This window comes from Salvelinus fontinalis, chromosome 2, assembly GCF_029448725.1.
Source record: "Salvelinus fontinalis isolate EN_2023a chromosome 2, ASM2944872v1, whole genome shotgun sequence".
NCBI lineage: Eukaryota > Metazoa > Chordata > Actinopteri > Salmoniformes > Salmonidae > Salvelinus > Salvelinus fontinalis.
Genome location: NC_074666.1, coordinates 82155052 through 82166462, shown reverse-complemented (window position 1 = coordinate 82166462; position 11411 = coordinate 82155052). Strand labels below are relative to the sequence as shown.

The window sequence follows — 11411 nt, the reverse complement described above, 5'->3', positions numbered from 1 at the left end:
ACATACATACATACATTCATACATACATACATACATACATACATACATACATACATACATACATACATACATACATACATACATACATACATACATACACACTGTATATATATACACATACACACACATACATACACATACATACATACATACATACATACATACATACATACATACATACATACATACATACATACATACATACCATGTACAGACACATCTACCATTGACCCCAATACATGGTTTACATGAAAGTATGGGTTAATGCGTGTAAATTGAGCCCACAGGTAGGATTCAGCCCACAGGTATCAAATTATTGAGTAGTTAAATAACCACTGGCACCACGATAGGTCTACTCAGTTTATTGAATGACAGTACAAGCAGAAAATAGAAAATGCAATGATAAAATGTTTAAACAAATGTGAAAGGAAAGGAACATAAACATACAAAAAAAAAAATACAGTGAAAACTAAATATAAGTGACCTACTGTATGTAAGCCACATTTGCTTTCTCAGCTATTGCCAAGTGTCATGTCAGTTGAGGAATGTGGTCATGTTCCTGTTACCTTGGTCTAATGCAGAGCATGAGTCCCAAATGGAACCCTATTCCCTATATAGTGCACTACATTTGACCAGAGCTCTATGGGCCCTGGTCAAAGGTAATGCACTATAAATGGAATAGGATGCCATTTGCGACGCATCCAGAGTCAGTGGTCTCACCCACTTCATCTGGGTGGTAATGAATCAGCAAAAGCACTTGGGTAATGTTCCTCTTCATGCAGGCCGCAAGTAGACCTAAATCCCTCCTCTCACATCACTTTCAATAAGTTTTTTGTGTGTGTCACAGTTATACGAGTAATACTGAAACCCCAACTATTTGGATGTATCAGACATTACATAGAATTGTACAACAAAAAATACACAAAAAAAAAAGGTCAATATTGAGAAATAATTTAGTTTTGTGACAGAAAGAAAAAAGATATGAATGTAGAGGCAACCCTGAAGCAATGAATCATTTTATCGCCTTGGAAAGGAAAGACGGAGCTTGTCAACGCAAGCTAACTGGTTGACCTATCGATTTAATGCATTTTTAAAAACTGATTTACCATTAGCCTCATGTCACAAAGGTGAAGCAAAAGAGAAAACGGCAAAGGACCGTCTGGCATGGCACGTGTTGTTGCGGCCTTATGCTCCACAGAGAGTGGAGAGGAGTAAATAGTCCTATGAGGCTCAGATGGTAAGAGCATTGGTTAGAGGGTGTGGGTTTGATTCCCGCTTGGGGTCAGATATTCTAAAATATATGCCCTGTACTGTAAGTCCTTTTGGATAAAAGCATCTGCTAAACGGCATATGTTATTATATTATTATAATTAAGTAAGTCATTTAACATCAATTTGTAAGTCGCTCTGGATAAGAGCGTCTGCTAAATGACTTAAATGTAAATGTAAATGTAAACATGAGGGGCACCGTTCACAGGAAGGTCCTGTTCCGGGTACTGTGAGAACCCTGGAAGAGGGTGGGTAACGTCTCTGTCTCTCTGTCCCGGTCATGGACGTAACTCAGCCTACCCTGGGACCCAGGGGAGGGTGCATACTGATCACAGAAGGCTCCTTTAAGGCTGGGGCCACAAACCACAGACAGGGAGACATAAAGCGTGCCGTGTTTCAACTTGAACCCTTGATTGACTTTCATGCCCCTTTGAGGGGTTATGGAGCCCTTTCCTAGCAGGTTATCGTTCCATCTGTTGTCGCGGTCCCACACCTCAAAGTACAAGGTTCTGTTAGGGAACACATAGAGTGGGTGAATGAGAGAGAGCACTCTAAATAAGAGCAGTGGTAATACACAAAATATTCACAATGCTGGCTAAAGGAAAAAAAAAATCTAAATGTTATTTTTTATTTTTAGTCTTACAAGGTTTTATAGAATAGGGAGCATAATTAGCAAACTGGCACCTACCCTGGAGTTCCCACCGACAAAGACACAGAGAGGCCAAAACGCCCTTATCATATGTCTTGTTGCTCTACTTATTCCTTTGTACAGGAAGCCTATACATAGTAACTCTCAAGAGACGGATCTGACTATTTAACATAAAAATAGAAAAAAACTCACTTTTTACTATTCAAATCCACCGTTCCATACTGAATCATATAGTTCCAGTAGGGGAAGTCATTGTTCCAGATCACAGGAGTGGAACCGCCTTGCTTTCCGTAGAAGACCTTGACGTAGCCGTCTGTCTTAGAGAAGTAGTCGCCCCAGAGCCCCGTAGCTCGGACCACCGTCACATTCATCCTGGCCACGCCCGGTTTACCGGGGCAGCAGTTGGAGTCCACATTCCTGTGACCGCTACACGTACAGGCGCAGTCTTTGTTGCGTCTCCCTGTCTTGCAAGCAGAAGGGCAGGAGGTGGACACAGCGTGCTTTTGGATGTAGCCTCTGATGGCAGTGCGCAGGTTGGTCTTAAGGATGGGGTTGTCTCTGGCCAGGAAGTGCAGGGAGCTGAGCTGGTAGGAGACCACACCAGGGACCTTAGTCAGGGACTTCAGCCAGGTTTTATAGCCAGACTTCTTGTCAGGGTTGAAGAGGATGTCCTCGTCCTCGAAGTTGCCGCCCTGCACTTCGGTGACGCGGTCCGAGAAGGTGGCTCCGAAGCTTGCACCTTTCTTCAGTTTTTTGCTCTGGGACTTGCAGAACTCGGTCTCGGCGCTGATCGTGACACCCTTGATGGTGCCACTGGCTTCCACCCCCAGACAGTTGCTGACAGAATGGAGGGAGAGGCCGCTCATGGCCATCTCACAGGTGCGTATGGCTGTGGTGGAGTGCACCCGGCCCCCCAGGTGCACCTTGCGGATGTAGTGGGTGCCATAGATGGAGATGAAGTGGCTGTAGGCAGGGGCGGTCTTTTGAGTGTATGTGCAGGGGAGTTTTTTTAGGGAGTCATGAAACTCCTGGCTCAGGGGAGGTTGGGTTCGGAGGCGAAAGCTAAGGACAGGGAGAAAGGTATGATGAATAAAAACAACTTCAACAACATGGATAACACTGTTTCTTTCCGTACACAATTTATATAAATAGCTGTTGGCTTTTTTTTGCTTTAGACCGCCTTAATTTACATCCTATGGAACTAAAATCAAAATCTCGACTCACGTGTAATATTGGCATTTGAATTCATGGCTGGTGAAAGAGAACTTGTCTTTGGTGGAGTGGCCTTTTGCGAACATGGCAGTTTTGGAGTGTGTGCCTCCAACAGCAACCCCAGCAATGCCCTTGATTCCCAGGCCAACCTTCCAGCTGATGCTGGCAGAGTTAGCGGTCTCCTTCAGAACGGAGAGGCTCGAGTCATACATCTGGCTGCTGAGGCTCCGACGACACGTCACCTTTGTGCGCCAGTCCAGTACGGAGAGCGGTAATTTCTGGACCTGGTTGTCCATCAGAGTGTTGGTGCACAGGGTGCAGTTACCACTGTGCCCACCGACCATGAACTTCCGCACATCCACCACAAAGGCGCCGGAGGTCTGCATCTTGACAATGTTGAAACCCTCTCCGGCCAGGTTGTGGCCGGGGACGAACGGAGCCTTCTGGCAGTCGGTGAAGGAGCCAGTGTGGCAGCCATGACACACAGGGAGGAAGAGGATGAGGAAGAGTAGAAGGTTGACAGGCATGGCAGGTGCTGGGAAGAGAGAAAATTGGCAAATGTGGTGTGACAAAGGCAGGGGATAGACATAGAAAGAATATCATGAGGGATTTTAGAAATAAAGTTATTACAAGATTTTGCAATTGCCATCCCACTGTGCAAAGACGTCACATCAGCATCACAAAAACGGGTGTATTTACTACATTTGGGTGTATTATTAAAGGACAAAATCTATAAAACGTCTCAGGTCACTGTGAAAACCACACGGAAAGTCAGGCATTCCAAGATTTGTATTTCCCACATTGCCTTTAAAAGGTCACTCAAGTTAATGAATTGGAAAACAATATAACATAGATCATACATTGGATATAAGAGGAGTTACTGATGCAAACATCTTGGATTCAGATCTAAAGCCACGCAAAGGTTGACATTTAATGAGAAGAGTTTGCTGTACATTTGAGAGAATCATTTTGAGAACGTATGTCACGATCGTGTGGGGGATTTACGGACCAAAACGCAGCAGTTGGAAAATAAGCCATCTTCTTTTATTAAACAACACGAAGATGAACACGACACAAAAACACTTTAACAAAACAACAAAAACAACAAAACGACCGTGAAGCTACAAACGTTGTGCACAAACATACAGGCTACTAACGTTCTTACATAGACAATTACCCACAACCAATGAGAGCCTATGGCTACCCTAAATAAGGCTCCCAATCAGAGACAACCGAAATCAGCTGTCTCTAATTGGGAACTCATTCAGGTAACCATAGACTCTCCTAGATAACTAACAAACATAGACAACGCTAGACATATACACTCAACACAAAACCATATACTCCACCCCATAACCCCTTTACCAAATAAACACCCAAAACCAACAAAAACATAAACATAACCCATGTCACACCCTGACCTAACTAAAATAATAAAGAAAACCAATAATACTAAGGCCAGGGCGTGACATAACCCCCCCCTTGAGGCGCGAACTCCGGGCGCACCATACACAGTCTAGGGGAGGGTCTGGGTGGGCTTCCATCCACGGTGGCGGCTCCGGCTCTGGTCGCGGTCCCCACGTCACCACAGTACCTAAACACCTCCTAGGCTTCCTCCAAACGACCCCCCTCCACCTTAACCCCATTGCATTCAGGGGCAGTTCCGGACTAAGGGGCAGTACCAGGGTAAGAGGCAGTACCAGGGTCAGGGGCAATACTAGGGTCAGGGGCAGTACCAGGGTCAGGGGCAGTACCAGGGTAAGGGGCAGCACCAGGGTAAGGGGCAGCACCAGAATAAGTGGCAGCTCCGGACTGAAGAATGGCAGCTCCGGACTGAGGGACTGCAGCTCCGGACTGAGGGACTGCAGCTCCGGACTGAGGGATGGCCCATGGCTGGCTGACGGATCTGGCTGCTCATGGCTAGCTGACGGATCTGGCTGCTCATGGCTAGCTGACGGATCTGGCTGCTCATGGCTAGCTGACGGATCTGGCTGCTCATGGCTAGCTGACGGATCTGGCTGCTCATGGCTAGCTGACGGATCTGGCTGCTCATGGCTAGCTGACGGATATGGCTGCTCATGGCTAGCTGACGGATCTGGCTGCTCATGGCTGGCTGACGGATCTGGCTGCTCATGGCTAGCTGACGGATCTGGCTGCTCATGGCTAGCTGACGGATCTGGCTGCTCATGGCTAGCTGACGGATCTGGCTGCTCATGGCTAGCTGACGGATCTGGCTGCTCATGGCTAGCTGGGGAGACGGATGGCTCAGATGGCGCTGGGGAGACGGGCAGTTCAGTCATCGCCGTGCAGACGGCAGACTCCTGCCGGCTGAGGCGCACTGTAGGCCTGGTGCGTGGTGCCGGGACTGGTGGCACCGGGCTGGGGACACGCATCTCAGGGCTAGTGCGGGGAGCAGGAACAGGGCATACTGGACCCTGGGGACGCACATTAGGCCTAGTGCGTGGGGCCGGAACTGGTGGTACCGGACTGGGGACACGCATCTCAGGGCTAATGCGGGGAGCAGCAACAGGATGCACAGGACTCTGGAGACGCACAAAAGGCTTAGTGCGTGGTGCCGGAATTGGTGATACCGGGCTGGAGACACGCACCATAAGGCTAGTGCGTGGAGGAGGCACTGGTGGTACTGGGTTGGGGCGGGGAGGTGGCGCCGGAAATACCGGACCGTGCAGGCGTACTGGCTCTCTTGAGCATTGAGCCTGCCCAACCTTACCTGGTTGAATGCTCCCGGTCGCCCAACCCGTGCGGGGAAGTGGAATAACCCGCACCGGGCTATGTAGGCGAACCGGGGAAACCATGCGTAAGGCAGGTGCCATGTATGCCGGCCCGAGGAGACGCACTGGAGACCAGACGCGTTGAGCCGGCCTCATGACACCTGGCTCAATGCCCAATCTAGCCCTACCAGTGCGGGGAGGTGGAATAACCCGCACCGGACTATGCACACGTACAGGAGACACCGTGCGCTCTACTGCGTAACACGGTGTCTGCCCGTACTCCCGCTCTCCACGGTTAGCCTGGGAAGTGGGCGCAGGTCTCCTACCTGCCCTTGGCCCACAACCCCTTAGCCCCCCCCCAAGAAATTTTTGGGAGTTACTCACGGGCTTTTCGGGCTTCCGTGCAAGACGTGTCCCCTCATAATTCCGGTTTCGAGCTTGATTCTCCGGCTTCCATCCACGTCTCCTAGCTGCCTCCTTAAACCACCTCTCCTGGGCTGTGGCTGCCTCACCTTTCACACGAGAGCAGCGATATTCTCCAGTTTGCGCCCAAGGTCCATCTCTTTCCAATTCGTCCTCCCAACTCCAGAGATCCTGTGTAGGTAGGTCCTGTTGCCGCCTTCCATGCCGCTTGGTCCTATGGTGGGTAATTCTGTCATAGCTGTCGCTTTCCTCATCCTCAGATGAGGTGAGGAGAGAAGGATCTTCTGACCAAAATGCGGAGTCTGGGAAATATGCCATCTTTATTTTATAACGAACACCGATGACAACGAAAACAAACACTTTCAAAACTTACAAAATAACAAACGACGTAGAACGGAACCTGAACATAAACTCACATAACAAACGTAAACTCACGGACAGGAACGTTACATCGAAACACACGAACAGCCAAACAGTCCCGTAAGTGAAACACATCGACAACGACGAAGACATCACAGGAGACAATCACCCACCCCATAACCCCTTTACCAAATAAACACCCAAAACCAACAAAAACATAAACATAACCCATGTCACACCCTGACCTAACTAAAATAATAAAGAAAACCAATAATACTAAGGCCAGGGCGTGACAACGTATATCTTACAATCAGTTTCACAGTGAATATAAGTTCTTTTAGAACTCATGTTAATTTGAGGAGCAAATGGATTGTTATTTGATTTACTGAGCCTCCATCATATCCTAAAGAGGACTTTCTCGTAATTTTTTAAATAAATAACGATTTAGTTCTAACATTGTTTTTCTATCTCTCAATTTCTCCGTACTGTGCAACAATGATTACAGTATTCATACTCTTCACTGACTGAATGGCTATCTCATTTGAACTGTCTTTGAGAATCCAAATAACTAAACCTTATATTAGGCAGTATGTCCTTTTGGACAATCAAGCTCTTTTAATTCTTTGGATTGTGAGTATTTCTCTAATTAACTGTTGGAAATAGTCAAGTGAGTTAACAATAGTTCAAGGGTTCACAATAGTGACTATATGACCATCATGTAGATGACGAAAATAGAACTGAAATTCAGAATAACATTACTTAATTTCTAATACTTTATATCAAGTGTGATGATTCGTAAAATATGTACATTGAGTGGCAATGAAACAACAATGGTGCGTTTTCTACAAGAGGAATGCAATCAAATTATTTGGACTCACCTTACACAGAGACGTTGGTATTTTGAGGTGAAATATATTGGACAGTAAACCTACTTATATCTTTATATACCAACATACAGATTGGTGAATTGGGAGTGGCTAACAGAGATATACCCATTTATGGAGTAGCCTGTGACAAACCAAACAACCAACTAAGCACAAAAACACACACACACACACACACACACACACACACACACACACACACACACACACACACACACACACACACACACACACACACACACACACACACACACACACACACACACACACACACACTTTCTCACAATCTCTCTAACACCCAAATATACCCATACACACAACGCAAATACAAGGGAACAGGCATACTTAATAAAAAAAATGCTTTATTTAGCCCTATTTAGTTTGACTATTTCCCATTGACAGACCAGTAACATAGTTCTGACACACACTCTTTCTTGTTCCCTCTAACTGCATATTTTATTACAGTCCCAGCCCTGAACATTGAGAGTTCGATCAGACCCCCGTTTTTTTATCTGATGAAAAATGAATGCTCAGCAGTATAAAACCAGACGTGCCAAATTTACATTAATGTTGCATCCTTCAAGATACCTTTGGAGTGTGCACATCAGTAACTGTTGCTTTCCAATCTATTGCACTATGCACTATCGCTCCACCGTTTCCTGGTTGCTTAACCTCTAATAGTTCGCCTAATTTCAGTTTATGTGACAAAATAAGCTGGTATAGTGTAGAGAATCATTGTTCCATTTAAAATATATTTTCCGTAACCAAAAATATTGTTATTTCGGCTGTTTGAGCTGATGTGCAAAACAAGTAACAAAAACCAAACTTAAGAACAGGAAGCATAGAAATAGTGCATATAGAACAGATCCCCCGCTTCTTAGACTTGCTTTCAAGTAGAATGATAGATCTATAACGCACATACTGTATCTATGTGAATTTGGTTGGGTCACCCAAAAAGTTGCATATTGGCACTTTAATGTTGTGTCTGTAGTGAACTTGCGTAAATATTGTAGATGTTTTAGACAGATTGTCCTGTATGTGTGACAAATTATTCCACACATAACACGTAATACAACTTTGCATTAAATTGTATTAGTATTATAATGTGTTACTATTATAAATGTTTTACATGAATTACGCAACTAATATACAGAAAATGAATTGAATATGGCTCTCAACATTGATTTCAGAAACAGGGTTTGTTGAGCAGCAGATATATCCTTGAGTCATTTTGACTCTTGGTGCATTTCCCCAGTGTTTAACCCAAAAGGCTCAGACTTTTCTGTTTCCGTCTACGCGTGATGTCATCCGTGTCTCACCGGGCCTTGGCTCCTGCGGACCTGCTCTATCTAGGAGCCAAGGCAAGGCCCTGGTTACTTTTCAGCTGAGTGGCGCAGCTGTCTAAGGCACTGCATCTCAGTGCTAGAGGTGTCACTGAAGACCCTGGTTCAATTCCAGGCTGTATCACAACTGGCTGTGATTGGGAGTCCTATAGGGCGGCGCACAATTGGCCCAGTGTCGTTAGGGTTTGGCCGGGGTAGGCCGTCATTGTAAATAAAATAAAATTCTTAACTGATTTGCCTAGTTAAAAAAAGGTTAAATACAAAATAAAAAAATTACATAACAATGGCTAACTGTGAATGTTAACACCTTCTCAGAAAGCAACAGTCTTGCATGATGCAGTTGCTGATTCTGCTCGATCACACTCCTGATGGAACCAAAATAACACTAGAGCTTACATTAACATGAAACATTGGCGGCCCACTGGTGTGGGGGTAAGTTTCAATGGAAAAGCACCATTAGTGATGGGGTACAACTTGTTTCCATCGGCTCATTACAGCAGCTGTGATGCTGGTACAGTAGAGATAGGAGTTTTACTGTTAGGTTCCAAAATGGTTGTTTCATTTATTTAGTAGGCCTAATAGTGTAGTTGTAGTAGTAGAAGTAGTAGTGGTAGTATTAGTTGTACTAGTAGTAGAAATGACTACAGTCAACACATTGCTTGGGTATGTTTGTAAGAGTGTAACTGTGTGTGTGAGAATTTGCATGTGTGTGTGTGTACAGAACAGTCTCAGATGTGTTGAAAGGGAAGAAGACAAATGCATGACTCAGCAGAAAAGTTGGGAAAAGTCACACCTCTCAAATGGCTCTGCCGAGACGGCACCTTCTCTTATAACAGAAAGAGGAACTTAGTTCCCTTTTTTTATGGCAAGTCAGTCAAAATTAGCTTCATCTGCTTGTCTTTACTTCTCACTTCACCCCAAGTGGCCTCAGGGTTGTCGGCCAACGGACAAATTGCCTGCCAGCATGGTTTTTGCTGAGCATGCGGTAATACCTGTTGGGTATTGCTGTCTGCTTGGCCTGGTTTGAACGAGGGTGTGGGTTTCCATGTTTCCATGTCCGTCTATTGTAGTCTGTCTGTTGCAGTAGTGGTTATTGATATGTAGCCTAGTAAAATGGGTTGTTCAATCCTTTTGTGGGGGGAGAAGCTTGTCACGTTCTATGATGATACAAGACTGATGATTGAAGACCTCAAAGACTTCCAAATGTACAGTATATAAGCTACATTCAAATTCATACCACAATGTTGTAAGCAATTTAAAATATGAACTACATATGCACCGCAGCCCTTGTCATGGAACTAATTAACGCTACAGTTTTATCACAGGAGAATCCTCTATACGTCTGAGCAGCCAGAGGAAATCCCAGATGCTTACATGGCCTGAGATATGACCTCAGCAGATTTACAATAAATATGTCTATTTATAAACGTACATATTTTTGTTAAATGTGCCGTAATTAAAGGTAAACTATGTTTAACGTGAGGAATTGTACTTGGTTACAGATTAAACCGAGATCCGAATCTGACACATAAGCACACAGGGCCTCTGAGAGATCAAATTATGTTCAGTCTAACCGGCAGGACGCAGAGGCGTAAGGGGACTGATGACAGACATATAGATTTACTGTTTCAGTTTCAGGTGGAAGCCAAAGCCATCAAACAATGTCACAGAATGCCAAAATAAAGGCCATGGCCTGGTGCCCACTGCATTACTTTATTGACACCTCAGCACTCTGCGCAAGACGCTGCCAAGACAAGGAAACAAACCAAGAAGTGAATGGAAAAATCCAGAATGAGACTTCTATTCTTAGTTCTTCAACATGCGTTCAGGTAAATCCCTGATACTGCTATGATGATGTACTATTTGACATAGTCATGGCAGAAATGGGAGGCTATAAAAAAAAGCCTTAGTCTCATTGGATTTATTACAAAACGTCTTCAGAAAGGGAACGAGAACGGGAGAATTCAAAACTGTTAATTTGTGACAGTACAAGATGGAACAGTGCCTTGAAAATAATACTTGTCATGCAAAAGAATGAGAAGAAATTAAGGATATATTTTTAAGCCCTAACCATCTAAATCCGAATAACAATTAGTGATTGTAAACACCAAATTAGGGCCGATGTCAACATACTTGTCTAATCCCTTATCACCTCCCCACAGTGTAGTCACAGGCCAGCTGGACCCACAATGCACTGCACCACGTTAAGCTTAACTGACCAACGGGCCAATTGTATGTGTGGGTGAAATGGTGTTATATTGTCCCATTACAGCTCCCTGGCACGCCTCCTTGCTCACAGTCATTCTTTCCATCCCTCTGCTCCTCTGGCCCTTCAAATCAAAAGTCCATCCGAATCATGCTGCTGCAGGCCCTGCTCCACCTAGAGGCTAAAGAGGGCAAAGACACGCTCTGGCATGTGCTAAAAACTGAGATTTTCACCTTGGGTTTGAAGGTTTTAAGGTCAGGACGAGTGGGCGATAGCTTTAGATGGAAATTGTGGTGTCCAACTCATGTTTGATTAGCAAGGGCATTTATCAGGG

The 11411-nt window shown here is 45.0% G+C and overlaps 1 protein-coding gene across 1 annotated transcript; it reads right to left on the bottom strand.

The window, feature by feature from the left end:
• Positions 1 to 360: 360 nt before the first annotated feature.
• prf1.3 (perforin 1.3) lies at positions 361 to 4411 on the bottom strand. The gene is made up of 3 exons (XM_055890189.1): positions 3142 to 4411; positions 2110 to 2979; positions 361 to 1777 (listed from the first exon to the last, which is right to left on the bottom strand). Exons 1-3 carry the CDS (start codon positions 3654 to 3656, stop codon positions 1471 to 1473), a joined length of 1692 nt encoding a protein of 563 aa, XP_055746164.1. The 5' UTR covers positions 3657 to 4411; the 3' UTR covers positions 361 to 1470.
• Between the last annotated feature and the right edge of the window lie 7000 nt (positions 4412 to 11411).

Excerpts from the sequence above, each read along its gene's own strand:
- prf1.3 (XM_055890189.1), bottom strand. The coding sequence starts at position 3,656 with ATGCCTGTCAACCTTCTACTCTTCCTCATCCTCTTCCTCCCTGTGTGT. Across the intron at positions 2,980-3,141 it reads TTCAAATGCCAATATTACAC|CTTTCGCCTCCGAACCCAAC; the intron begins GTGAGTCGAGAT and ends CCCTGTCCTTAG. Across the intron at positions 1,778-2,109 it reads GTGGATTTGAATAGTAAAAA|AACCTTGTACTTTGAGGTGT; the intron begins GTGAGTTTTTTT and ends GTTCCCTAACAG.